This window comes from Fonsecaea multimorphosa (genome assembly GCF_000836435.1).
Source record: "Fonsecaea multimorphosa CBS 102226 unplaced genomic scaffold supercont1.32, whole genome shotgun sequence".
Lineage (NCBI taxonomy): Eukaryota > Fungi > Ascomycota > Eurotiomycetes > Chaetothyriales > Herpotrichiellaceae > Fonsecaea > Fonsecaea multimorphosa.
In genome coordinates this window covers 15,678-41,609 of record NW_015971666.1, presented here as the reverse complement: position 1 = coordinate 41,609, position 25,932 = coordinate 15,678, and the positions used below count along the sequence as shown (strand labels likewise).

General features: G+C 53.7%; 8 protein-coding genes across 8 annotated transcripts; 5 read left to right on the top strand and 3 right to left on the bottom strand.

Annotated features, from left to right (window-relative positions):
• Window positions 1-431: 431 nt before the first annotated feature.
• Z520_10678 (uncharacterized protein) lies at window positions 432-1,661 on the top strand (the record flags this gene model as incomplete). The annotated part of the gene is made up of 1 exon (XM_016781170.1): window positions 432-1,661. One exon carries the CDS (start codon window positions 432-434, stop codon window positions 1,659-1,661), a length of 1,230 nt encoding a protein of 409 aa, XP_016627623.1.
• A 653-nt stretch (window positions 1,662-2,314) lies between these two features.
• On the bottom strand, window positions 2,315-5,713 carry Z520_10677 (uncharacterized protein; the record flags this gene model as incomplete). The annotated part of the gene is made up of 1 exon (XM_016781169.1): window positions 2,315-5,713. The coding sequence occupies one exon, from the start codon at window positions 5,711-5,713 to the stop codon at window positions 2,315-2,317; it is 3,399 nt and encodes a 1,132-aa protein (XP_016627622.1).
• A 975-nt stretch (window positions 5,714-6,688) lies between these two features.
• Window positions 6,689-7,728, top strand: Z520_10676 (uncharacterized protein; the record flags this gene model as incomplete). Its single annotated transcript, XM_016781168.1, has 2 exons — window positions 6,689-6,759; window positions 6,813-7,728. The coding sequence occupies 2 exons, from the start codon at window positions 6,689-6,691 to the stop codon at window positions 7,726-7,728; spliced, it is 987 nt and encodes a 328-aa protein (XP_016627621.1).
• Window positions 7,729-8,061: 333 nt separating this feature from the next.
• On the top strand, window positions 8,062-10,181 carry Z520_10675 (uncharacterized protein; the record flags this gene model as incomplete). Its single annotated transcript, XM_016781167.1, has 3 exons — window positions 8,062-8,261; window positions 8,340-9,060; window positions 9,117-10,181. The coding sequence occupies 3 exons, from the start codon at window positions 8,062-8,064 to the stop codon at window positions 10,179-10,181; spliced, it is 1,986 nt and encodes a 661-aa protein (XP_016627620.1).
• Window positions 10,182-10,905: 724 nt separating this feature from the next.
• Window positions 10,906-12,516, top strand: Z520_10674 (uncharacterized protein; the record flags this gene model as incomplete). Its single annotated transcript, XM_016781166.1, has 1 exon — window positions 10,906-12,516. One exon carries the CDS (start codon window positions 10,906-10,908, stop codon window positions 12,514-12,516), a length of 1,611 nt encoding a protein of 536 aa, XP_016627619.1.
• A 1,165-nt stretch (window positions 12,517-13,681) lies between these two features.
• On the bottom strand, window positions 13,682-15,391 carry Z520_10673 (uncharacterized protein; the record flags this gene model as incomplete). The annotated part of the gene is made up of 3 exons (XM_016781165.1): window positions 13,682-14,766; window positions 14,833-15,214; window positions 15,296-15,391. 3 exons carry the CDS (start codon window positions 15,389-15,391, stop codon window positions 13,682-13,684), a joined length of 1,563 nt encoding a protein of 520 aa, XP_016627618.1.
• An 805-nt stretch (window positions 15,392-16,196) lies between these two features.
• Z520_10672 (uncharacterized protein) lies at window positions 16,197-17,583 on the top strand (the record flags this gene model as incomplete). The annotated part of the gene is made up of 2 exons (XM_016781164.1): window positions 16,197-16,563; window positions 16,640-17,583. 2 exons carry the CDS (start codon window positions 16,197-16,199, stop codon window positions 17,581-17,583), a joined length of 1,311 nt encoding a protein of 436 aa, XP_016627617.1.
• A 1,053-nt stretch (window positions 17,584-18,636) lies between these two features.
• Z520_10671 (uncharacterized protein) lies at window positions 18,637-21,193 on the bottom strand (the record flags this gene model as incomplete). The annotated part of the gene is made up of 4 exons (XM_016781163.1): window positions 18,637-19,795; window positions 19,850-20,629; window positions 20,680-20,777; window positions 20,831-21,193. 4 exons carry the CDS (start codon window positions 21,191-21,193, stop codon window positions 18,637-18,639), a joined length of 2,400 nt encoding a protein of 799 aa, XP_016627616.1.
• Window positions 21,194-25,932: the final 4,739 nt, after the last annotated feature.

Genomic DNA, 25,932 nt, shown 5'->3' with positions numbered 1-25,932 from the left:
ACTCTGCTGCTGTTCGCCCGCTCTTTGACAGCCATACATCAACCCTGGGAACTGTACATCCCCAACGGTCCCGGTTCCCTCTGTTCGGAAGTCTAGTCTCGCTCGTCGTCTCCCATTGTTTCGGTCTGGAATCTCAGATTTCGAACAAAGAAACCTTGTCAGATCTGTTCCTGATCACAATGAGTCCCCAAGTGCCGAATATATCATGGTCAAAGAAGAGCGCGTGTGCATCACCTATTCTCGGCGGACTCTGTCCATTGTCCTTAAGATGTGGCCTGTTTCTGGCCTGGCCTCCGGTGAATATGAATCTCTCTCATAGCCGTTTCTGCCCCTACCACAACATCTTTTGCAGGAACCACCTCGTCGGGTTGTCGCAACATCTCCACTTCTGTACAGTCTTTACCAATCCCTAGTTATCAAATAGCACAGCCATGGCTTCATCAAACCCGACGTCTCCAACCCTTCCTGCTCTGTCGCCATTGTCGCCGCACTCGTCTAGAGCTGTTGAGAAGCTCCCGCTCGAGCCGCTCCCCACGCTGGTAACTACGTTCTCTGCTATGACCCCTACCCAACCATCGATGACCAGCCCCAGTCCTTGGTCAAATACGAATGGCACAATTTGTCGACGAAACAGCCTCGCATCACCGATGATGTCTCCAGCCCAAGCCGCTTTTGCGCCAATATCTCCCGCACAAGTTCGAGATCAGATTCGCACCCCTGAAAGAGCACATTTTCAATTCACCCATACGCCGATGACACCCAGCTTCCCTCGCGAAGATGGCCGGCAGAGCCGCATGGCCATGCGCAGCCCAGCGTACGAGAAGGTCTTGACTCTGCCCCTGCGTGTCAATACAATATTTAGCGGTGAGACCATTCAGGAAGAGGATCAGTCAGAATGTGTATCTATCCCGTTGTCTGACTCAACGACGCCCTTGGACTGGGCACCAGCAATTGCAACCACATCGGCGTCCCCCACAGCCAACGGTAGACGTCTCGTGCGCTCTCACACCCCTGCCCCTATTTTAACTCAAACTCGATCTCCCATTCGCAAACAATCGCACAAAAACAGCCGCCTCCCGGCAAAGCCACGCCTTCCTCCGCCGCCGAAATATCACGTCAAGGTCATCCCCACTCTCTCGCCTACAACCCAGCGAAACAGACAGCATTACCTGTCCAGCGTAGAGCACCTGCGTGCCCCCTTAGTTCCCCTGATCTCCGTGACAACAGGCCTCCCGCACCCGGAATTCCCCACCAGTCTACTGCAGTATCACTTACTTACCCACGAGCAATTAGACTCTTTGGCGCGATGGTATCACCAAGTAACGCCGCCCGTGGAGGAGACGTTCCAGTATCCCGCCTGGATTCCTGCTTGGACGAGTCTGTATCGGCCGCGATCGCAGACCTCGAACACCGACGGCGAGATGACGGTGGACCTCGAGACGAAGAAAAGGAGGTGGGGACGATTTATCGGCCTACGAGGATGCGAGAGTCCTACGGACGAGGCAGGAAACGTTATGAACGGAAACGATTGTCAAGAAGAAAGCAGTAGGGAGAGTTCTGAAGAGCTAGCCCGGCGCATGGAACGGGAGTGGAGGCGGGCGCTTGAGCGGGCAGAGGAAGAGGCCCGCGCCTACGAGAAGAGCTGGAGGGGCCGGTGGTGATGCGCATGGCAATCCGTGCGTAACTTGATACACACTAATGAGGAGGCTCTCGTTTGCAGAGGGGAAGGTACCTAGGCACCCATTTATAGAGGAGGAGGCCTTCATTTACAAAGGAGGACGTCCTAGTTCTGTAGCTTGTCTACCGTTAACCCATTGTCCGGTTTGAGAATTGTAGCAATATTCAACACCATTCTTATGAGCTTCGATTGATGGGATACGGGCGCCAGCTTACTCACCAATACCTAGCCTTCGATAAGGGTAAGATCCAGAAAGGGTACCTGCCACCGATACAACACCGGCCGTCGAGATTGAACCCACGCAGGACGTGAAAGTATACGATCTAGTCAACACTAATAGATTAGGTTTTAGAGGAGGAGCTGCTCGCTTTCAAAAGAGGAGCGAGGAGCCTGGTTCGCGAGGTCAGACACTAGGCTCTCACCAGGGGTAGGCAGCGTTTAGTCTGTATTCACATAAGTTTGGGCGGGTTGGCGTCCTTTCCAAAAAGATTATATTAAGTAAGGGGTAAGTCGAACGGAAAGGGCAATGAATGTTCACTACTCGAGGTCCTTGTATGCACGAACACAACTCATCGACCACCTATGTCTATCTGTGTAATGTACCAAAAAACCGTCCTCATACTCTTCCCACCACATCTACACAATCTCCAAATTCGCAATCCTGACCCCTTTCGTCTCGACATGATACCGTCTCTTGACGCCCACGGCGCGGACGGCGGCGTTCTTGAAGACGTCGTACACCCGCTGCCCGCCGCCCACGAGGACCATGGGGATCGGATTCCGACGGGGTAATCCCGCGGGTGTGGTTTGTCGGCGGTGCAGGTAGGGGCGGATCAGGTTGAGGTCGTCGTATGCGCCGCTATCATTCGGGATGTCCCCAGCGCTGCCTTGGTGTGCTTCGCCTTCTAGGTCTCCTTCGGCATCGCCGTGCTCCTCAGCGTCGTTCTGCTCATACGACACGACAATCACCAATTGCAGCGCCTGCGCGCCCGCCTTGTATGCTGGGATGTTCTCCAGCTTCGCACTAAAGTCGCACTTCCCCCTTTTCACCACGAGGATCTGGTGCTGTCTGACTACACTGAGAGGTATTCTGTGGTCGCAAAGTTCGTCCGTCACGTAGATCTTTGTCCACGACAACGCAGGGAGGGCAGCGCCAGGCGATAGCAGGGTGGAGACTTCAGGCCAGTCTGGCAGTGGTGCGGCGCCTGGGCCGGTCGGCGTTACTGCAGAGAGGTGATACCGTAGCAAATTACCTTGTCCGCCTTTTTTTGAGGACGATGACGTAGAGGAAGAGGCAAGCCTAGAAGTTGCTGGGGGCGTAACGAGTGAGAGAGGCGTTGAGAAGGGCCAGGGAGATGGAGCGCGGCTTTCTCGAATGAGGCTAGAGATCTGAGAGACGATTGCGTTCCACGCCGCCCGCATGGCGCCGTCGTTCGCACCATCGTCGAACTGTGGAAGATCGATAACCATCGATGCTTCTCCACCGTCTTCAGATTTCTGGCCTGCTGCAGTTGCTGCTGGTTCATTGGCTTTCCCAGCGTCTGATTCTTCGATTGACCCGTCTAGATCAATTACCAGGTCCAGCATAACGGCATTGCGAATGCGCATAAAATTGGGATCTGCAGGGCTAAGGACGTCTCTGCCCGTTTCACGTGCCAGGTACACCTTCTCGTCCTTACCCAGGGGGATGTTGTTGATCGTTTGGATCCGGAATGTATCGTGGAAACCGTCGTCGAAAAGCAAAGGGTAATCCTGAATCATTCCGAGCCGCAAGCCGCCGATCGTGTTGATCAAGATCCCATCTTTCACACGTTGGAGAGGAGGAACAGGTTGGCCTGCGGGAGACATCGCCGGGAACGAAATGTCGAGTGTCGGTCTAGTCGGAATGAGAGAACTTGAGGCATTCCACGGGACTAGCTCCGGGGGCAGCGTCCACGGATAGTAGGTATGATTGGAAGGTGAGCTGATGTCCAGCAACGTAATGCTCGGGTGGTCCGCCGCGTATTCACCGAGAGCGGATTCGACATTGTCCCTGTGAGGCATGAGATGAAGTCTGGCCAGACTAGCGGCGTGGTAGACATCACCCCTCGAGGCAATACTGGAGATAGTCAGTGGCAGGGGTGAGGGTTTGGCAGGACAGAATGATGCTTCGCCGTGCACTGGACGCCGAAGAGCCCCGAGGTCGGAGCTGCTGCCAACGCTTCGGGGAATGATCAATGGATGGCCCTCAGTCGTGAAGACGAAAGGTTCATCCAGGTGATTGAGAGGATGCGTTGGATCGAACAGGAGAAAGAGGTATTTTGCAGTCTCCCCGAGGAAGAAGCTCTCCATCCTGTCCGTCTGCTCTCCAGTGAGCACGTTTTGGATGCTCGCCCAGCCACACCTGGTCCAACATCGTCGTTTGATATCCCGCAGCACCATTTCCCCGACGTGAAAATACCACGGGTCTTCTGTGGCGCGGTAGAGATAATAGGTAGACTCAATGAACTCTGGCCGGCCTATCCACCAACCAAGCCCGCCTTCGATGCCTCCAGTCACGATATTCCACCGCTCTGGTAGAGCAGAGAATCTTGTCCAGAGGGCCGTCTGTAGAAGATGGGTTTCCACGGCTTCGTCAACGTTTCCAGCAAGGGTGAGTACGCCCGGATAGTATGCACTCAATGCGTCAATCCAGAATCCTCTCGCGGCGCCAGTGGAGAAATCAGCCTGGATATAGTGTGGGTGCTGATATGTCGACCCACGATAGAGGTGCCGCTTGATCGCGGCATGAGCGACGTTCCAGGCATCGAGAAAGGCCTCAGAAGTCGAGTCCTCCACAGGTAAGGATTGATGAAGTGACCTTGGGTCTTGTGAGGCGTTTGTGTATTTGTAGACCGGATGAGCTTCTCGTGATAGAAGGATGTGCGACTTCAGGGCATATTCAAAGAAGCTGTCGATGCCAGCACCGATGCCAGTCCAAGTGCCGATCCAGCTTCCACTTTCTGCGTCGATTCCGCCTCCAATCAGGTCGATAGCACTGCGCCTCTGCCAGATCGCCCAAAACGCTCTTTTTGCGAGTTCTTCAAAGCGGGGATCCCCCGTTAACCGGGTCAAGACTGTAAACTCAAGTACCAAACTTCCGGCACCGGCACTGCATGTCTCGGTGATTTCAGGTGTTCCTGAGCGAGCATCACATTGACCGTTCTCAACGCCAGAATTTAGGGGGGAGTTGACGTAAAACGGGATCCCGTGGCGAAGGTTGACACGAGGATATGGAATGCCAGTTGAAGACCAGAAGGCGGGAATCAGGCGATTCCCAAGGTCATAGGCGAGCCGAAGAAGTTGACCGTTATATTCAAATGCATTAGGCCAAAGGATGCCCTGCTTCTTGCCATTGTACTGATCCTTCTGCCATACTTGAGCATATGCAGCCTGCTCTTGAGGAGGGCCGTAGCCGCGGATTGGCAGCTCGCCAACCGCAAATAGATGAGCGCTCAACAGCCCACCAAGACCTCGTATCGCTGTCTCGAAGACCTGTACCTTGCTGTCCAGATCGAATCCTCTTGCTCTTAGCCCTTGACCTAACGGCCCATCGGAGCCATCACCATACTGCTCGACCAAATCCCTGACACTGTCCTGAAAAAGGCGAAGGGGTTTATTGTGCTTTGAACTCGACGGCTTGGAGGCTAATATCGCGAGAGTGGACAGACTATCGATGAGGGTCAAAGAATAGTTTCCCAGCGGGTCATTGACTTCGATATGGGCGGGGTTGTCGCGGTCGCGTGTCAAGGGCTTGCAGGAGATTGGACGCAGTTCATCCTCGGGGAAGGCATAGGACATGTAATTCTCGAAGCCATGATAGAAGAGATCCTCAGCCTCCTTTCTGAGGGCCTTGATCTGGCCAGGTGTCTGTGCATGGACGGTGGCTATAGAAGCCAGACAGGCAAGAAGCACGACGAGACGAACGCCTCTCAGCCATTGCCAAAGCCGTGCGGGTGCGAAGAATGGAGACAATGATAGAGCTGGAGGCGTCACATGGCGACAAATCATGCGCATGGCACACTCGCGGGTGACGGTGCCACAGAGCGCATATCAAAGGGTCGCATGCGAACTGTAATCGGTACACGGGGGGATTTCAGTGATTTGGTGTCCTCAATCATGTTTAGAATACTGTTTTGTCTGACAGGACATTTCTAGATTCTAACGCTGATGAGCCGCCCGCAACTTCTCGTCAGACCACCCTTTTTTGTGACCAAGCATGGCAGTAGAGTATTCGAAGTGATTGACTGTTAGTGATTGGGTTATCTTCATTCGCGGGCGTATTCTATCTACAATTATACAGAGCGAGATCCCTATACCTACTACTAGCGAGCCCAGATAGAAGCTCTCTGATATGGTAGTCCCCTCGTCCTTATTGAACAGTGTCAGACTGTGCCATTTATCTCTGAAGCCGGCCAGCCGCCTCGCTCCCTCGCTCCCTCGCGGCCTGCATCTCGGGGTTCCTGGCACCGACGGTAGTTTTCTCGGTTGGTCTCATCCTCTACACCCACAGCGAAATGGTTCCTAAGCTGACAAACTGCGAAACAGCTGGTGCCAGATTGCTCGCGAACGGCAGATGCTCCGTCCAAATCCGGCCAACTAGGCACATGTCGACAGCCGGCTTCCCCCACTAAATCACACAAAGGCGCTTCGATCGCAGATCTTCAGGCCACGATGCAGCTTTCTTCCTGGTAGTCATTGCTCGACTGAACTTAACACGAGCCTCGTCTTCCCGTTGCCACGATGGAAAAGGCAAGGGACGTTCTGTCTAGTTGTCGCCGCTGATCACCGCAGGTTTAGGAATCAGTGGAAATACGGCAGCAAATGGCGAAATGCCGGGCGCGGACCTAAGACGACGACCATGGCACAAAATATATATAGTGGGACCCCCAATGTTTCTTGCGATGCCCGACCTTTCCATCAGAGACAATAGGCCCAAAGTATTCGCCATCAAGAACCTCTAACGAGCAGCGTTTTCGATCATTCTCCATCATGAAGGTCTTGCTCACTGGGGGCAGCGGTTTTCTTGCTGTGCATTGCTTGGACGCGCTGCTCAAACACGGGTATTTTGATTGAATTCTATCGTGGATATCGTCTAATATTGACCATTCCTCAGGCACGACGTGGTTGTCACTGTACGTTCTGACGAAAAGGGACACTACCTGCAAGAATTGTTCAAGGGTAAGCCAGTGTCATATACGATAGTCAAGGATATTGCGGAAGATGGCGCCTTTGACGATGCCGTCAAGGCCGATCCACCGTTTGAAGCCGTCGTGCACACTGCCAGCCCTTTCCATTTCAAGGTCACAGACAACAAGAGAGACCTGCTTGATCCCGCGATCAAGGGGACGACAGGAATCCTGAAGGCCATCCACCAGTCAGCAAAATCCGTCAAGCGTGTGGTGATCACGTCATCCTTCGCTGCTTTATCGAATTATCGCAACCCACCTGCGGTATACAACGAAGAGATCTGGAATGATATGACCATGGAGGAAGCTCTAACGGCACCGAACCCGCAGGCGGCTTACAGGGCGAGCAAGAAATGGGCCGAAAAGGCTGCTTGGGACTTCGTGGAGGCGGAGAAACCAAGTTTCACTGTCACCACGCTCTGTCCACCCATGATATATGGGCCGGTGCTCCATCAAGTCAAGTCATTGGATGAATTGAACACTTCCAGTTCGCGGATATGGAATCTCTACCGTGGGACGCCACGAGCCGGACCGGTTGGGTCGCCGGTCCACGTCGATGTTCGGGACCTGGCCGAGGCTCATGTGCTCGCGATTGAAAAACCCGAGGCTGCCAATCAGAGGTTCTTTACCGTCGCTCAAGCAGCCACCGAGAAGCAGCTCCGGGAAGTCATGGAAGAGGCCTTTCCAGAAATCAAGGGAAATCTCAAAGATGAGTTATCCGACACGCTTCCGCCTTGGGGTATCGACAACAGCAAATCCATCAAGGTGTTGGGCGTTCAATACCGCCCTCTCAAAGAGACAATCGTGGACGCGGTCAATTCACTGAAGGCACTTGGGGCATAGAGCGTTTGGTGGAGAAAGGTGGCTGGACGTGAAAGATTTAGACGCATAGATTTCTACTACGACGCCGTGCTATTACGACGGTCTCAATGACAAGCATAGAACCTCCGAGACTCTCCTTTGTGAGCCCCAGGTCTTTCTGTAGAGTTGTTCTAGGCTCGAGAGCAACTACATAATGAGGAGCGGAAGCTTCGGCGATTTCATGGGAATGAAATTTGCCGCGGCGCTCGCGTCCTTTGGGGCCGCTTATCTTCAATCTTTCGTCTCTGCGAGTTCTTACATCTTCCCCACCATTCACGACGCGCTTGCGGCGTTGCCAGTGATCGCCGCGGCGAAATGTCCACACCTACCGTCAATGGGGATCCCAGTTGGGCCAACTCGACCGCAATGTCGGAGGAGCCATCTGTGCCAGGAACGTCCAAACAAGGCAGCGCCTGCGAGGCCTGCCACTCCAGGAAAGTCCGATGTGACAAGAACCTGCATGAGAGCACTCGCGAAGCTTGCTCCAATTGCCGTGACGCTGGGAGAGCCTGTCTGTAAGCGTCCCTCCCTTACGTCTCATTGAAAACTCCGAGCAGAGCAAACCTCAACTGACATCGCGAGGGGAACAAAAGGCCTCATGTCAGGAAACGCAGACGACAACCGCTGGTTCACGGCGGAAGAAGCCCACAACAATCAGCCGCGGGGGAGAAAAAGGTCAGACGGGCAGCAGCAGATGGCGAGAGGACCTTGACACCGTCCCAGCAAGCCAGCTATCTCGGTCGTGCCGACTACATCTCGGCCCATGCTGAGATTGACGAGGACGACGCAACTCACTACCAGAGTCCCGGCGGCCCTCGCGCGGGCTCGTGGCACAACTTCGAGGTCAAGATCCGCCGCAACTTGTCCGTGCTCGAGGTGCCTCAGGGCACGCTTCGGCAGACTCTGCTGAGAAATTTCTTGCAAAGATGTCGTCCGTGGATGCCATTGGTGAACGAGTTGGACCTCGAAAAGCTCGACTCGAAGAACAAGGACACCTTACTTGTCACGTCCATGCTTGTGGCGGGGAGCATCGTCTCGTCCACACCGCAAGCTGCAGAACAAGGACAGAGGTGCTATCAGCGAGCCAAAGTGCTCTTCTACACGAACGCCGAGCAAGATCACCTGCATGCCATCATGGCCACCATCTTCCTGCAGTGGCTGAATCCATCCGGGCCGGAGCATGTGTCCAGTGACAACAGCAGCTTCTGGCTCAGGATCAGCGTCGCCCTCGCACACCAATTGGGCCTCCATCGTGAGCCCGACCCGCGGATGGCGGATGCAAAGTTGAGGCGGAGGATTTGGTGGGCTCTGGTCGTAAGATGAGACTGTCGTTTCCGCCAAGTTGTCAACGAAACTAACACAATGGGAAGTCCAGGGACAACCTAATAGCCGCAAGTCATGGACGTCCGAGGGCAGTCAACTCCGAAGACTCGAATGTTCGACCCCTTCGCACGGATGACTTTGATGGCGACGACGAGGATGCCCTCCTCTTCATGCACTTTGTCCAAATAACCTCCATTCTAGGGGATATGACCGAGGAGTACCGTCGTGGCACGCTCTCAGATCGCAAAAAGATCGACTTTGAAGACGCACTTCGCCGATGGCTGAAAACTGTACCACCAAGCTTACAACTCTACAATCCCGAGACGAAAAAACTGAACGACTACAACTTCAAATCCCGGCAGCTCCACACGATCTACTTCACCTCACTAATCATTCTTTTCCGACATGACAAGAGAGATGAGCCTCCCCGACCCGTCTCGCTACTCGCAGCGTCCTTCGTTTCCGGGATCTTCGAGGAGTATCTCACGTGGGAAGATGTCTCGCATCTCCCAGTGACCTCCATATTCTACCTGATGGTCGCAGCACTCTTGCAACTGTCTTACCAGCGATTCCCCTCATTGGCCACACATCGGACCGAAGAGATCGAAATCATCAGATCATCGTTGAACGAGCTCAAGAAGAGGTTTCCTTCTAGCCTCGGCGCTGAGAGAGTGGTGAATCAGATGATGAAGCATTCCACTTCCCTACCAGAGACGGCGCAGTCCGTCCGGCTCGTTCTTACTCCTGACCAGGAAGAATTCTTTGCACCCTTTGGCCCCGAGTTGTGTCGGAAATGGCGGCTGGTGGTCGAGAGTCCACCGACGGGCCACTTGGAGGGAATTGAAGATTTCGCTGGGATGAATCAATCTGACATTGGGGCCGTCCACGCAGGGCAGACAAATCACCACCGGCAGCCGAGATCGGATCCGCCGCAAGAACCACAGACCATTGTCGCCGTTGAGCCGGCGTGGAATGGCAGCTCTCCATTCGCGTTCAGCATTGACGATCAAAACCTGTTCTTGGATCAACTGGGTCTCGACAGCGTTGGGCGCTGGTGGTGGGCGGACTGGATGCCTGAAGCGGACTTGGAGTTCCTCTCTCAATCACTTTAATGGACGGGCTATCTGACCACAAGAGAAGCATTTGTCCAGCACGAGCAACACCTCGCTACACCTGCCCGCCCATCAATAAACCACGACTTCCTGCAGTCCCGGCCTCAATATAAACTTCAAAAGTTGTCAATGCAGAAGTCCGCGAGCGGATCAATGAGCGCATTCGTCAGTTCTCCAGTTACAGACTTGGCCGTACACGCGGGGTTCGTCGATTGAACATAGATAGTGTAGGCGGTCGTCGGTCGAGTATATAACGCAAAATATTCATGGCTGGTTGGCGCCTCTAGCGCCCCCGGAGGTAGGCGTGGTAGGTTCGAGGAGAGGGACGCCTACACTATCTTCGTGACATTATGAGGAAAGTATGATCTTACTGAGTCACTCGGAGGGTTGAAAGACACTATAACTACCTACTGAGTCCCTTGGGAGGGTCTCGTCAAATTCGCCGATTCGATCGCCTGAGGAGCTAGGACGTCATTTGTGCTCCGTATTTCATCTCGATATGATCATCGGCTTGAACGAATCGGATGCAAAAGCACGACTCTTTGATCTTCAATGGTGACATGATGAAATACCAGATCCTTTTCTCCTTTGACCCATGATACATCTCTGCGAATTGTACCATTTCGATACTGATACTCATGTAGGACGGTACGATTTGGTGGTTTCTTTTTGTCTACCATAGAGCACAGAGTAGCACGGGACCAGCTTCAGCCTCGCCGGCGCAATGGCACCCTCTAGCCTTGACCGGGCAGAAACCTCACGACAAGCCTCGACGACCGACACGCTCACACCCACGCCCAACACCGGATCAAAGACCGTCGTCACCTTCCCACCTGGCGACCCGGCCGATCCTCGAAACTGGCCTGTCTGGCGAAAATGGACCATCGTGGCCAGCATCACGCTCATCGACTTGACCGTCTCGTGGGGCGCTTCTGGCTTTTCACCTGCCAGCGAAAAATTCACCAAGCACTTCCATGTCAGCACCGAGGTCGGCGTCCTGGGCCTCTCCCTCTACGTCTTGGGATTGGCATTTGGCCCCATGAGTCTGGCGCCCTTGTCTGAGTATTATGGCCGGACGCCACTTTATGTCTTGCCGTACGGGACGTATCTGCTCTTTCTCCTGGGCACCGCGCTCGTCGATAACCTTGGCGGCTTCCTCGTCCTCCGCTTTTTCTCCGGCCTCTGCGCCAGCGTGACCATAGCGAACTTCGGCGGGACGATAGCGGACCTGTGGCCGCGGCACAAGGTTGGACCTGCCATGAGTGTGTTCCTCTGGGCTGCCGTGTGTGGTTCGCCATCCGGGTATTTCTTGCTCGCCTTCGTCGCGCAGACCAGAGGGTGGAGAGATGTCTTCTGGGCACTGTTGGGCATCTGTGGCGGGCTATGGCTGATTATGGTTGTTGTCCTGGTCGTCTTCGGGAACGAGACGAGACATTCCGTCTTGTTGAGAAGGAGGGCGAGTCGCCTGAGACGAGAGCGAAACTCGAGCAATGTCACCGTCCCGGAGGAGATGAGGCGCAAGTCTCTGACACAGCTGTTTCGAGTCACTCTGTCTCGGCCCTTCCGGTTTCTGGCTACAGAGGCCATCATCATCTTTGCCGCGTTGTATAACGGGTATCTCTATGGTCTGTCATTCCTGTTCAACGACGCATTCAACTTGGTTTTCGGCAAGCACGGCTATGGCTTCGGAGTCATCGGGGTGGGCTTGTGCTTCCTGGGCCTCGTCGTCGGCATAACGCTGGGTCCTGTTGTTAACATCTGGCAAGAGCAACATTACCAAAAAGCCATCCATTCACATCCCCGAGATCCAGAAGAACCAAGTCGTGACGACCCTGACGTCAACAAAGACGACAAGCGCTTCAAAAACATCCCCGAAGCACGCCTTCAACTGGCCAAAATCGCCGCGGTCTTGTTTCCCATCTCCCTGTTCTGGTTTGGCTGGACCTCGGTGCCGACATACAATATTCACTGGATGGTTCCGATTCTTGCCACTGTAGTGTTCGGATGGTCCTTTTACACGTTGATCCTCATGACGTATATGTACATCGAGGACAGTTATATGGTGTTCTCCGCCTCGGCCCTGGCCGGTGTTGGACTCATTAGAAATCTGGCCGGTGCCGGTTTTCCATTGTTTGGCACCCAGTTGTTTGAGAACGAAGGCTACAACTGGGCAGGAACCATACTGGGATGCCTTGCGATATTGCTGGTGCCCATTCCCTTTGTGCTCGAGAGGTTTGGAACAAGGTTGAGAAGAAAGAGCCCATATGCAAGACAGCACATGGACGATGATGATATGGAGGTGGACGCTTCCGACACTGATGACTCCGAGCTATGATCTTGGTGCCCACTTCCACGCCAGGCGGATCTGGATGGAGGATTCCATGTCTATCCTGAGAGCGACAGAGCGCAAGGTGTCCACAGGGGGGAGGCCCTGGGACGCTGGATGGTGAAGAAGAGGAGGGAGAGTTGACAGAGGAGGAAGACTATATTTATACCTGCGTAGTATCTAGCTACGGCTGCAAATTTCTACTCTGCCTAGTCAGTGCCTAGAAATTCACCCCTAGATATGAGTTCAGTCATTAATCTAAGAAATCTCTTCCTGACCTCATATTCATCTCACTTATAGGTGAGGTGCGCTACTAGATCAGTAGGTAAAGTGAGATAAATTAAAGTAAAGATATTAAAAGTAGAGAACATCTAGTAAACTACCTAGGTACTAGAGTTGAAAAGATAAGGTGGTAACGAGAGGTGTAGTATCACTGGCCTAACCTTCCCAATAGATTTAGTATAATAGGAGCTATATTGTAGGATCAGTGTATCACCTTTCAAACAGAAGAGACAGAGGCCGAATGGGCCAACGAAACAATCTCGCTCAGGAAGACCTCGAAGAGGATGACATAGAACGGCAATTGAAGAAATTGCCTCGCGATATCCACGGCAGCCGCCTCATCCCCCTCGTCCTGAGGAACGTGATCCTCCGCCAGAGTCCGTCAAGGACAACGGGATTCCATCCTTTTTGTCGTATGGCGTGTTAGATGGCGTCCTTCAACGCAACATCAGTGACTGGCCAACGAACCTCTTGCGATTGCCTCTGACCTCCGCGTCCGCCCCTGCAAGGCCTAACAGACGAATGCCACTAACTATGTCGATTGAACTTGTCTACACAGCAGCACTCCAGGATCACAAGGAGATTCTTCCAGGGGACTGTGCTCAATCTTTACACGATGACGCGGATAGTACATGGCTCCAGACTTCTCCGAGTGATACTTAGCGGCACGATATTCTGGCGGGCATTTACGTGGACGCTAGGATTTCTGCGTCTGTAGCATCGTGCAACATGGCTGGAGGCCTCGATATGACAAAGACACTGTGCTAGATTGCGGATTGGATCAACAGACGAGAAAACTCACGAGGGTGGATCTGAGAAATGAGATGCAAGATTGCCGACTATGACCACAATCACGACTACATCGACAGGGGTGAAAGGCTGACCCGCGCATCTACTCCTTGGCCACCTCTGTCACCTCGCCCAGTATCTCCATCTTCTTGTCCTTTCCCAAGGCCAAGGCATCCACGATTCCCTCCCGGTCTTCTGGCGCCACACCCATGATTGCTCTCAGCTTGGGCGCCTCGCTGTGGACCTCGCCGTCGAGATTCTCATCAATCTCCTCCAATGTGCGCCCACTGGTCTCGACCCAGAATACCAAGACCACAACCAGTTCAAGAACGTCCCAGGCACCGTTGATCATATACGTCTTCCAGCCGATAGCTTCAAGCGCAAAGGGGAAAGCGAATGTCACCATCAATCCCACCCCATTTACGAGGAAGGTATAAACACCCATGCCGAGCGAGCGCAGGCCATAGTTGAGGACCTCCGGTGGGTATAAGACAGTAAGCGGCGTCCAGCCGAAACTGTACGCTCCTTGGAAGAGGAAGATCGTGGCCACGGTCCCGTAGATGCCGGAGTTGTTCGTCGAGTCTCCATAGACTTTCGTCAACGCGCCCACGAGGAAGATGAAGATGGTCAACAACGCCGTGGAGATAGCAGCGAGAGCCTTGCGGCCCAATTTGTCTGCCATGGCGGTGCCCACGAGTGAAACGACGAGACACCATGCGTTGAGGATGATGTTGATCTCCAGCTGCGTGGTTGAGTTCGTCACTCCCGCCTGCGTGAGCATGGTTCCGAAATAATAGGAAATGATATTGTTCCCGGAGAGCATGGAGAAGACAGCAACGGTGCAGACCAAAAATATGCGTCTGCGCGTGGATGCACTGTTGGCGAACTGCTTGACGAAAGAAGGTCTCTCGAACGACTTCTCGAACGCCAGGGTATCCGTGATCTGGCGGAACTGAACAGCCACAGCCGCGTCATTGATATTTCCGTTCGAATGAGTCTGCGCCAATGCCAGGAGGGCTTCTTCGCTGCGTCCCTGATCTTGAAGCCATCGAGGAGACTCTGGGGTGAATGGGATGAGGACGATGCAGAGAACGCTGAAGAGGCCTTGCAGGGCCGACGGAAGACGCCAGGCCCAGGTGGAATCCATCTTTGCGGTGCCATAGGTGACACCAGCAGCGATCAGACCGCCTATTTGTTTGTCAGTTACCCATCCATCCAGTCACTTGCAAGAGGCGAGGGCGAGCGATGACTTACCAACATACCAAAAGTCATACAGAAGGGCCAGCGAAACAGCTCGAAGCTTCACGGGCACGGTCTCTGACAGATACACTGGCGCGGCGATAGACGAGGCGCCGGTTCCGAAGCCGATGATGATCCTCGCGATCACAAACATGGCGATATTCTGCGCCGCAGTCTGGAGGACAACGCCGATGATGGTGGAGACGGCACCAAAGAACAGAGCCCATTTACGACCAATCCAGTCGGGGACTTTGGCGTATCCGATACCTGCTATGGCGCTGCCCATCCATACTGAGGCCGTGTTGAGCGCCAGAGTGGCTGTGGTAAGAGTGAAATAATCTGTGTACGAGGGGAGGATGTTGAGACCGTTCATCATGGAGCCATCAAAGCCTAGAGTCTGCAAGGCCGCTTGTGTCAAAATTATGATCGATCCAACCTGCGCAACCGCACCGGAACCAGAACACAGATATGTACTTACAGTGGAAGTCACACAAGATGTGAGGACCAAGATGGTGCAAGCAAGCCACGACCGCCCTGGCACCAATGCCGGGAGCTCCCAAGGCATTGGCGACATTGTGACTTTGATATCAAGCCTTTGTTTGCGCAATCGGTCGCTAGTCTGAACAAAAATATCCACGAGACCGACTTTGATGTGTCTTTCAAAACCTCTCTCGACCGAGATCCCGCTCCATTATATATATCTACATTAGAACATCGTCTGGAACAGGGACGACACATGGCTCGCTTCTTCGCACCAGCCAGACCAGGTGCAGTACCGCCCCTTATCGCAAAACCTTCTATGTAGATGTGGAGGTGTCCGCCAGCGTGGGACGGATAGAGCGGCGAATCTCTTCCAAACAACGAGCTCCGCGACTCTGGTCCTAGCCCCTAGGGTCTTGTGCCATTTGGGTTCGCGTTATCTGGAGAAGCGACTCCAAGCCCTCCTGATACGGGACGAGGCTGGTAGGCTGGCCCTCGGCTTGCCGTTTTGCTCGAATGATGTGGAGGTGTGGCACGGTAATATCCGTCCTGAAAGCATCGAGGGACGGATATGGCAGCACAGTCTCCCGCTTGATGAGCCCAGGTTTGTGAGCGAAGATTTCCGCCTCCACTGGCTCTCGAGAGTTTCGCATTCACCAAGTGCAGGTGTGGTGTCGCCCTGGTGCTCTGGGAGAGACTGTATCCCGCAATTTCAAGTGAATGCTGAACCCTGTCTGCAAACCTTACAGCGTAGATGTCCGTGTGAGAGCATGCTGCGTCCTGATCCAGTGGGCATCTTGAACTATTAATCCTCGGGGTCTTCAACACAGGAGAGAAGGGAAGAGATCATTACGTGCGGCGGCGCAACCAAAAAAAATCCCTAAACCAAAGTCGCAAAAATGCCAGGAAGACTACTGAGCTGGCCAGACTGGCCCGAGTTCACAGCTGCCAAGGCAGAGCCAGGCGACGACCTGGTCGGATACAAGAAAGCCATCGTGGACAAGTACGGCAAGGACAACATTGTTCAGAGCTGGCTCAAGGTCTGCAAGGAGCTGAAATCAGTGACTGACCGCATCGCCGAGCACGGCACCGCCGTCATCCCTGAGATCCAATTCGACGAGGTGTTCAGCCTGACGCCCGAGAAGAAGCAGGGCCTGAAAGACGTCGGGTGCTTTGTCGTCCGCAATGTCTTTAGCCGGGAGGAAGCAGACAAATGGTTCACGGATCTGAAGGAGTATGTTGCTGCTAATCGGTCGCAGATTAAGGGTACGTATGTCCCATATGCGCAAACATCATGAAGTGATAGTAATACCTTTGTGTCTGTGTCTGACCTTATCTCCAGGCTGGCCCGTGGAGACGCCATTCATCCTCAACTTGTACTATTCGCCCACGCAAATAGCCGCACGATCACACCCCAACCAGCTGAGACTCAGCGAGGAGCTCAACTCCTGGTGGCATGACAAGGATGGAACTTATTCTCCAGCGCCGTTGTCGTACGCAGACGCGGTGCGCATCCGACCTCCGGGGATCCCGTTTCGCGGTCTCGGGCCCCATATCGACGCAGGCAGTCTGTGTCGCTGGGCCGACCCCACGTACCAGTCCGTCTATGCGGCCGTGTTCTCAGGCAACCCCGAGTCCATGGACAACTACGACTTGACCGCCCGCAAGACGGCCAACCAGGCCATCTTCCCCGGCAGCGCGCATTCGCGGGTCTTTCGGAGCTTCCAGGGCTGGACGGCGCTGACCTCGGCTGGGCTCGGGGAGGGCAGCCTGATGCTGTACCCAAATGTCAAATGGACGATCGCGTACCTGCTGCTGCGGCCGTTCTTCCAACCACCAACGTCCGAGAAAGAGGAGGACATCATGGACGCCACCAAGTGGACCTTCGACGCCGAGAGTCCCTGGTTCCCGGGCACCTTCAGGGACGACAGCCAACTGCTGAGTCCGTCGTCGCACCCGCACCTGCGCCTGCGCGAATGCATGGTGGGCATCCCTCGCATGGAACCGGGCGACACGGTGTGGTGGCACGCCGACATGTGCCACGCGGTCGAGGTGGAGCACAACGGCGACCACGAGGCCAGCGTGGCCTACATCGCCGCCACGCCCAGCACCAACGAGAACAAGCGGTACATCAAGCGCCAGCTGCAGGACATGCTCAACGGTATCCCGCCCGAGGATTTCCGCCGCGGTCCCGCCGAGAAGAACTTCCACCTGTACACGGGCGAGAAGGGCCTTTTGGGCGGCGACGCAGGCAGGAGGGCCATGGGGTTTGATCTGCTCGACTGACCTTGGGTCATTTCCTTTTGAGGCTTGTTGCTCCTTGAGAGAATGCTGTGTAACCAAGTAAAGCTAGTTCAAGCCCAACTCGTGGTGTGTATAATCTCTCGCGCCAATGGGCCATCACTGGGCTACTGCTCCTCTGTCTGCATGGTCAAGTAGACCGATGAAGTCTAATGTCGTAAGATCAGAGCAAAAGTCCCCCATATAGGACCAAAAAAGGACAACTTGGACTTTTAGATCAGCATACACAGATCGTAGTTCAGTGTTGAGGAAAGAGACGAAATAGAAAAAGCATGTGAATTATTTCACCAAGAATCAAAGGTTTCGTATGATGCCTGGTGGTACCTCGTGCATGTATTGTAAGTGGGTTTCTTCCGAGTCGTTCTTGTCGTTCGGTACGTCCTGCTGCTACTATTGTTACTGGGACTGGGACCGGGACTAGAACTGGTACTGGTACTGTTTGTTTACCTTTGTTTGTTTTTCTTGGGTACCCACGAGCCTCCCACTTAGGTTTGGAACTTTGCCTCCACCCAGCCTGTTTCTAGTCATGGATAGATACCCTACGCTAGTCCCGTTCGCCTTTTGGTAGATCGAATACGACAAACACAAAGGAGATGGGAAGGGAGAAAGCGCGGGGGAAGGGAGTGAAAGCCCTACCTCTAAGCTTTGTTCAGTGGCTACTCGTTGGGTACGAGGTAGGTTGCTCGCCTTCTCGCACAGGGGCGCAGAAGAGGTCAAAAAGAGGGAAACGGCGGCAAAAGAATCTTGAAAGAAATCCCCACCAAACAAAGATACATGGCTAAGTTATGCGTATCGTCGCGGCAGACGTCGGTCTTTCTTTTTTTTTATGTGGTGTATTGCAAAATGATTGCTGGGTATCTTCGATAGTAATCCATAAGAAAGGGGCTGGATGTACAGCATGTACAAGATCTCAACTAGACAAAGGCACATTTTGTCATATTCTCTGTAACGTCAAAATTCATCATATTTTTCCAACAGGAAAACCCATTCAACTCTTGACGCGTTGTTGTGTACGTGCATGCGTGCGCGACCTTTTGACTATATGATGTTCGCAAGGTTCATTCGTGCTCGGGTCGGGTCTGGGTTCGTTTCGGTCGGGGTGCTGAGCGGTGCCAGTGCTGGCCCTGATGGTCCTGGGCCTGGGCCTGGTCCGTTAGGTATTGGTGATATAGGTAAGGAGGGAGGCGCGGGATGTATTTGGTTCTGTTGATAGTGTTGCCTCTCCGAAAGCTGCTGGAGATATCTGGCTGATTGCTCAATGTGCTGCCAGCCGCCCCAGTCGTGTTGCTCTTCCTCAGACAACATATTGTCCCACGACGGCGACTGGGCCCCTGAGGAATGTGGATCATGTTCAATGAATTGGTGCCTTGGTCTGCCGTGCTTTTGACGGCGACTGAGATGGGTGCCCGTCTCGGCGTTGCCCCAGACCCAGCTATTTGTACTGGCTTGAAGATCCGCAGACAGGTAAACTAGCAACTCCTCGTCGTGGTCGATGTCAATGTTGCTCGGCTGCTCGATTCTCTCAATCAAACACCGTAGGAAAAAGGACAGGTGTCTGCCGCAGCATATGTTGATGCTTCGAGCGTCATTGATTGCAGCAGCCGCTCTCAGAAGGAGAAAAAACCCGTCATAAACTTGTCGAAACAACAGGAAGAGCATGCACCGCCATAAATGGGTGCAAAGCATCGTGGTCGTAGAGAGGACAAACCGCTGCTCCCACTCATGCGACTGAACATGTGGGATCATGCACCTTGAGAGGATGCTTGCGGTATCGCGAGAAGCATGAAGACACTGCTCAATGGCTTGAGCTCTCTGCTCTGAAGAGCACGATGGAGACAAATTATGGCGATGGAGCATTATTCGTGTATTTTGGAAAGAGATAAGCGGGGCCATGATACATGGGTCCAGGGGAGCCGTCGAAGAGAGTTGTAGTGGCCGGGGAAACAAGAGCAGACATTCACCCAGGTGACCCTCGAATTTGGCCAGCGCCTCACTGGTGATGCACAGAGAACGAAAGGTTTTTGCCAGCGGCGCCATAAGCCGTGCTATGTGCACATGCGCCAGTAGTAACTTAGGAGCCAGAGGAGTGTGCAAATGGTCGGACATCAGGCGCTCTTCGTCGAGGACTTCGGGGTACTCGGTATCGCACTCATCGTCGTTTATGAGCATCGGCTTTCCGAGTTCCAGAGCAAGCACGCTGTCCCTGTTAGCTGGAAAAAAAAGATTGGTGGCATCCAGACTCGAGACTTACCGATCCCAGACGTAGAACGAGTACCATATGCGCTTGCGCATTTCGCCCTCAATCGGCGACCATTGACCCCCCTGTACATGTAAACCTAGATCCTGGACAATGCGGATCGCAGAGCCTAGCCAGATCCAACTGGCAGATTTCCGGTTCATCTCTATCAGCGCAAAGCTAGCGAGAAACGCCACGATTGCCTGATTTGTAGACACGTCATCTTCCCAGAAATTGATGGTGGATATTGCCCTTGTCAGGTATTCCTGCGCCTCTGGGACCCGGCCACGGTCTTTTGTCGCAAGAGCGCCGCATGCGAGGACGGCATATAGAGTCGCAATCCAATCTGTCGGCAGTGATTGCACGTTGCCTCTTTCCATCGCTGCTGCAAAGTTTCGCTGAAACTTGGGCCAGTATAGGACGGGGAAAAGACGGTGAATGTATTCGTGATAATAGTGTAGTAAATTTTCTGCAACGGGCTGCGAAGGCAAGCCCTGTAGGTCCGAAATTCGTGTGTGCGTAGTGTGTGATCGAGGTTGGACGCCCGTAACTGGAGGTTTCAACAAACCGCGACCAATATCGTTCAACTGCGTCCTGGCACTTGTGAGGTCCTGAGGTGCTCTTGCTTTCAACATCCTCCGTGGCGATTTGCCGATAGACGGGAACTCAGTAAAGGCCGAGGAGGCAGTTTCGGGACGAAGGTCAGCGGAGAGATCAGCATTTCGCTCAACTGAATGATATCGCTCGAGCTGCTGCCGGGCTTCCATTAATTGTCGCTCCAGGTCTTGTACGAGCCTGGGATGGTTAGACAGCGCCGTGTGAGATCTGGAACAGACTTGGCTCACTTGATAGAGGACATCCGTCGGTTTGTGTCTTTGGTAAATTGGCAACGAACATTGCGACTCGAACACTCTGTACAGCTCGATGTCTCGGTCGCATCACACTTGATCATTCATCAGCGCAATCACAGCAGGAGTGGTTCTGTTCCCGACTAACCTTGACCTTGCGCTCCCGGCATGCATCGCAGCTCGGGTCTTTTCTTCTTTGTCTGTAGGCTCTTTTTGGGTTGTGCATCATCATGGCAGAAATCTGACCAGGAGATGGGGTGCTCGCCGCTCCACTGCCCGGTCTCAAGTTGTCCCCCGCTCGAGACACTCCCTCACTCGGAGAGAGGGGCCCCATGTCGTGAGGACTATAGAACGACGACATCGTAGTTTGTCCTGATGTGAATAGTCCTGTGCCAAGATGCTGCGACGACGCAGCCCTTGGATGTGGTGTTCGATCCAGCTCATGAGCGGCAGTAAATGGTCCTGAGGGGGCGACCGACGTCGATCCGAAGACGGGCAATGACTCGTCCATCGTCTCAGTCGCATCGACAGTTGCCAGGCATCGCAGGAGATCCGAGAGAGTGGCTTTTGTCTTCCCTTTCTACTCAGACCCGAGTTCTCTCGTTGTGACGAGACATGCCCGCCACTTTCCGAACCCGGATCCAGAAGCAACAGCAGCGCTCAGGACCCTCAATCCATAACAAACAAACAAAGAAAGAGACACCCTCTCGACTCAAGAACACCTCGATCAAAGTGCTGTTTCGACAGGTTACTGCAACGACAGAAGCGAGATGCAGGAATGGAGACAGGTAAATGTCCGACCTTGGCCTAATGGACCACTGGGGAATGGCGAATTGATGCGAAGCGAGTGGTCGCCACTTTCTCAGTCAGGTCAGCCGAAATTGTCGCTAGAACAGAGGTAGAGAGTACTGCCAACGGGCAAAAGGAACTCGAAGTTTTCGAGGGCGCGACCGTGGTCTCGCGATAGCCATGCGCCTTTTCCCACTGATCTGTCGATCGGCAAGCAGCGAAATTTGGGGCCAGATCGTCAAGACTTCTAAGCAAGGACAAGTATAGATTGGGGGAGGAGGGAACCACAGAATTTGAGCCCACTTTGATGCCCGTTAACTTTTAAGGGGGTACAGGTGTAGTCCACGAGCGGCGCACGAGGGGTGAACTGCCGGTGCGCGTGGCGTTGGGAGCGTGAAAGGAAGGGTCCCGCTGGAACATCGAGAACCAAGCCAGGTGGTGGATGAGGCCCTCTGACCGAAGACCAAACTGATGCTGGGGCACATCAGCGGAAAGCCAAAAACCACGTCTGTGTGGGAGCAGATTCGGATTGATGCGCAACCCTGAAAAAGCTAGGGCTTCCTAGGAACCTCCCCGGTTCTAGCAGCCGAAGTGAAAGAAGCTAGCAGCAACGTTTTCAACAGCCGAATGGGGCATGACCGGCATTCGGCTTGCCGCCTAGCTGGTTTGCGCCAAACATCACTGGAGCCATTCTCGAAAAGAGTGCCCCTGTTCGAGGGAGGTGGCCAGGAGGACCCATGAAGTGTTTGACCCATACCCAAGCCACAGTTCGGACTATCCAGGCTGAGAGCGTCCCGGAACTTTGACAGGTAGATGATACATAGTAGACACTCTATACTCGTGCTCTCTAATTGCGTTCGAACGTCTTCCAGGAGTCGGCCGGGTCGACTGACTGATAGAGGGCACCTCGCCTCGACATGACTATGGTGTCATACGCGTGGCATGAATGGCAGTTGTGAACGAGATCACCGGGTTCTTCAGCCATCATAATGGCTCCCATGCTGCTGACATTGACGGCTCCCTGGACTACCTGTATTGCGGGCCTATTGTGGAGGCGGACCGAGGACGATCATAGGCCTTGGCTGCTGTCGCTGGGTAGCTCTAAGCGGCCCTAGGCAGGGCAGATCAGAAACAAATGTGCTATCAACATACCTCATCCGGACTCGGCTCGAACTGCTCTGAGTCAAAGGGCCCTGATCCCTGCTCATCTATTGAACTTCATCTGCGGCGAAATACTGGGTTCTAGAAGGCTTTCGCTGTACCTGAAACATCCCGAACAGGCCATTTCGGTCATGTTGTAGGCGAACTGAAAATTTCCTCTCACTTGCAGAGGTAGTGCCTTGCTCCAGCGAACGGAAAAGGCTGACCGGCCACCGGACATAGCATGTCTCTGACATGTGTGTGATTCCACATGAAGGGGGAGAGGGGTGCCCGATGTCTGAAAGTCTTCTCGCTCCATCGAAACACTCAATCTGCATGTTGTGGTTTTGGTGCAGAGGGTGATGGAGAAGACCAAAGTGGAACATGCCGATGTCCCACATGAGGAGCGCATCATTCATGGCTGAGGCTGTACCTACTGCTCCTGTCTTTCTCCCTTGCTGTCCAGTCCTGCATGGCTCTCCAATTTTGCATGGTTTAGTGTGATCGAATGTAGTACATCCTTCTCCGTTTGTTCCGACTGGCATTAAACAGATAAACAATCTAAGCGTGAGGATGGTGCATGGATGCGACGGAGAAAGTCGAATCCAAGCCATCACCCTAGCCAGCCACAGCCCATCAGCCAGGGGGGTTCGGACTGCGTCGTCGATCATGGGGTCATGAATTTTGGATGCATGGGGTTGCTTCGCCGGGAGTGATTTAGTCTCTGAAGCTGAAAATTGGCCCCCTCTCACCTTCGTCAACATCATCTCTGTTGACTAGGCTCCTTTCCCTTTGCAAGCATCCAAGACCAGGACGGAAGACTTGCTCCAGCGTCTGTACCCTCTGGAGCCAGAATATCTGCGACGTGACGAATTGGTTGAAGCTAAAGCTGCAAGTTCTCAGTCCCGTGCTGCAGATGCAAGATTCCAGGTGGGGGTGAGGATACCTGCACGGTCAATCTCACAACGACTTCCGTCTCTTCTCGAAGGACGGGGTATGACAGAGAGGGGCCCAGTGAGCTTGCACCCGTATGATACTAAGTAAAAGTGGGAAACGGATCACTTGCGGAAAGCAGGATCTGAGGATCCACAGGTACGGAGTACGTTTTCGAGTCGTAGCTTTGCAGAACCCGGGAATAATGGATAGTTGATCCTTGGTCCCAAGTGTTTGTGGCGGTCAACCCCGTCATCTCTGCCTATTTCCATTGAGGTGCAGAATTAGGCCGCAGACTTGACGGAATTGCAGAGAGTCCGTAGGGGAAGCCATCGACAACATTTTACCGTGTGAGCAATGATGTGCAGCAATGTCTTTCCCCCAAAATGATTAGCAGCAAAATCCAGAGCTCAACCGTTTCCCTCTTCTGTTCAGGATCGTGCCAGTAACCGTCGCTCAGCTCTCGGCGGGGTGGCGCAAAAGATTCCCAGGGAGACAGTGATGGAAACAGCCAATAGTTCCAGAAGACAGGTTTGTGGCACTAGCGTGGAGCTTTGAGGAGACCTGGAACTTAGATTAAACGCCAGGGATCCAGCAAACCAGGGTTGTTTTGGAGGTCAGGATTGCCCCCCAGGTAACGCCATCCAGTCGGTTGTAAGTACCACTGGGAAGCCGTTGGAACGGAACTCAGCCCTCGGATCTACACGACCCTCAAACAGGATCGACTTTGCAGCTCGCACCTCGCAGCTAGCACTGCACCAAGGTGGGATTTCCCCTGGCATCTCAGTCCCGCATTCGTGCAGCAAGGATCAGACAGGCTCACCATTTCGCAAGTGTTTCGAACCCAACCACTCTTTCCGTTCTTCTCTGTGAAACATTTGCGTTCGGCGAGTTGTGGCGATATCTTGAAACGGAGCGCAGCATGGTGGTCACTGCGGCCATCACCCAAAAGTCGAACGAACGACGAGCGACATTGCACCCTTCCTTGGTGTTCAATAGATTTTCAACTAGTTTCATAAGCGGACGGAGGCAGTTGAACTGTCCCATGGGCGCGACCGGATTTGGCAGATCCAATCTGCTGCTCATATGTTGAAAAAGTTTAGGGAAAAGTTCTTAATTTTACCAACATCGCCCGATCTATTCCCTATGATGCTCCATTCCTGGTGAGGATAATTGTCCGCGACGGGTTTATTGGCTCCTGCCTGTACTCGTAGTTGTTATTGGATTTTTGTTCCGTGTAGTTCCTTTGGTGGCATCCGTCATATACCTGGCATGGAACCAATTATGCTGAGGGTTGGGAGAATTGAGAAGAGGATCGACAAGGTGCAGCAAGGAGGCGCCGATTGTCTCCTCCCTTGTCATCTGACCCAAGTACCCGTGACTCAATCAAAGTGAGTTCGATAATGCGTCTCACCAAAGAAACCCATGCTTGGGCGAGTTCGAGAAGGCAATGCCTCCAAGTCCCTTCCCAGGGATGCGACAGTCGCAAAGATTTGGTCAATGGCAGGACTCGGTATGGTTGTGTACGTCACACTGGGAGCACCGAAAACCTCGCTATTGAGGCTGCGCAAAGTGTGAGGGCATGATCGGCATAATGAGATATATGGGGAAGTCGAAAGGTGAACGCCTGTCGAATGGTCAATCCCCTCGAGTCAACATTGCGGCGACTCGCCGAAAGTTAAGATAGTGCAAAGCACCATTGCGAAAGCCCCAGCACAAGGCAGAAACAGAGGCGTTGCCGCAGACCTCTTCCTCAGCCCTCTAACTAGACATCGTGACTATTCTGAGAGGTCTCAGGTCACAGAGGGGAATTGACGTGTAAGCTCCGTGGGGAGAGTTAAGCTATGACCTTCTGTTTGATGATTGCCAATTTAGTTTCTACTGACGTTGAGGGTCGTCACTCTGCAGGGTCCTGAGTGGTGTCACCAGGGGCGATCCGCCTCCAGTTCCCAGGGGATTGTCCTCTGTAAGAGCCAAGCTTCGATCAACACAACCTTATCCAGGGAGATGCCGTACGGTGCCTATCGCCACCGGGGTTTTCTCGCAACCGGCAACCCTGCCGAGAATTGGCGAAGGACGGTGATCGATCTCGAGGTGTTTTTCTCACTCAACAGAGGTTCCGAGGGGCCTAAGCGACGATCTTGGTGTCTCAGGAGGGAATTTAGTAACGGGTTCCAGGTTCTTGCACTGGTGCAGGGTGGTCGATGAGGCTCTAAAGTGCCGAATTCCAGCTACCAGGAATGGTCCCGATTTGCTTGCCCCAGGTCTGGTCCCCGACCCAATGAGACGCCAGGGCGTAGGATACCGACCCTTGTATGTCGGGGACCTCAAGTTTTGATAGCTTTCTAGAACATTGACCCAACGGGAGATGAGGGGACCAGGGCGGAT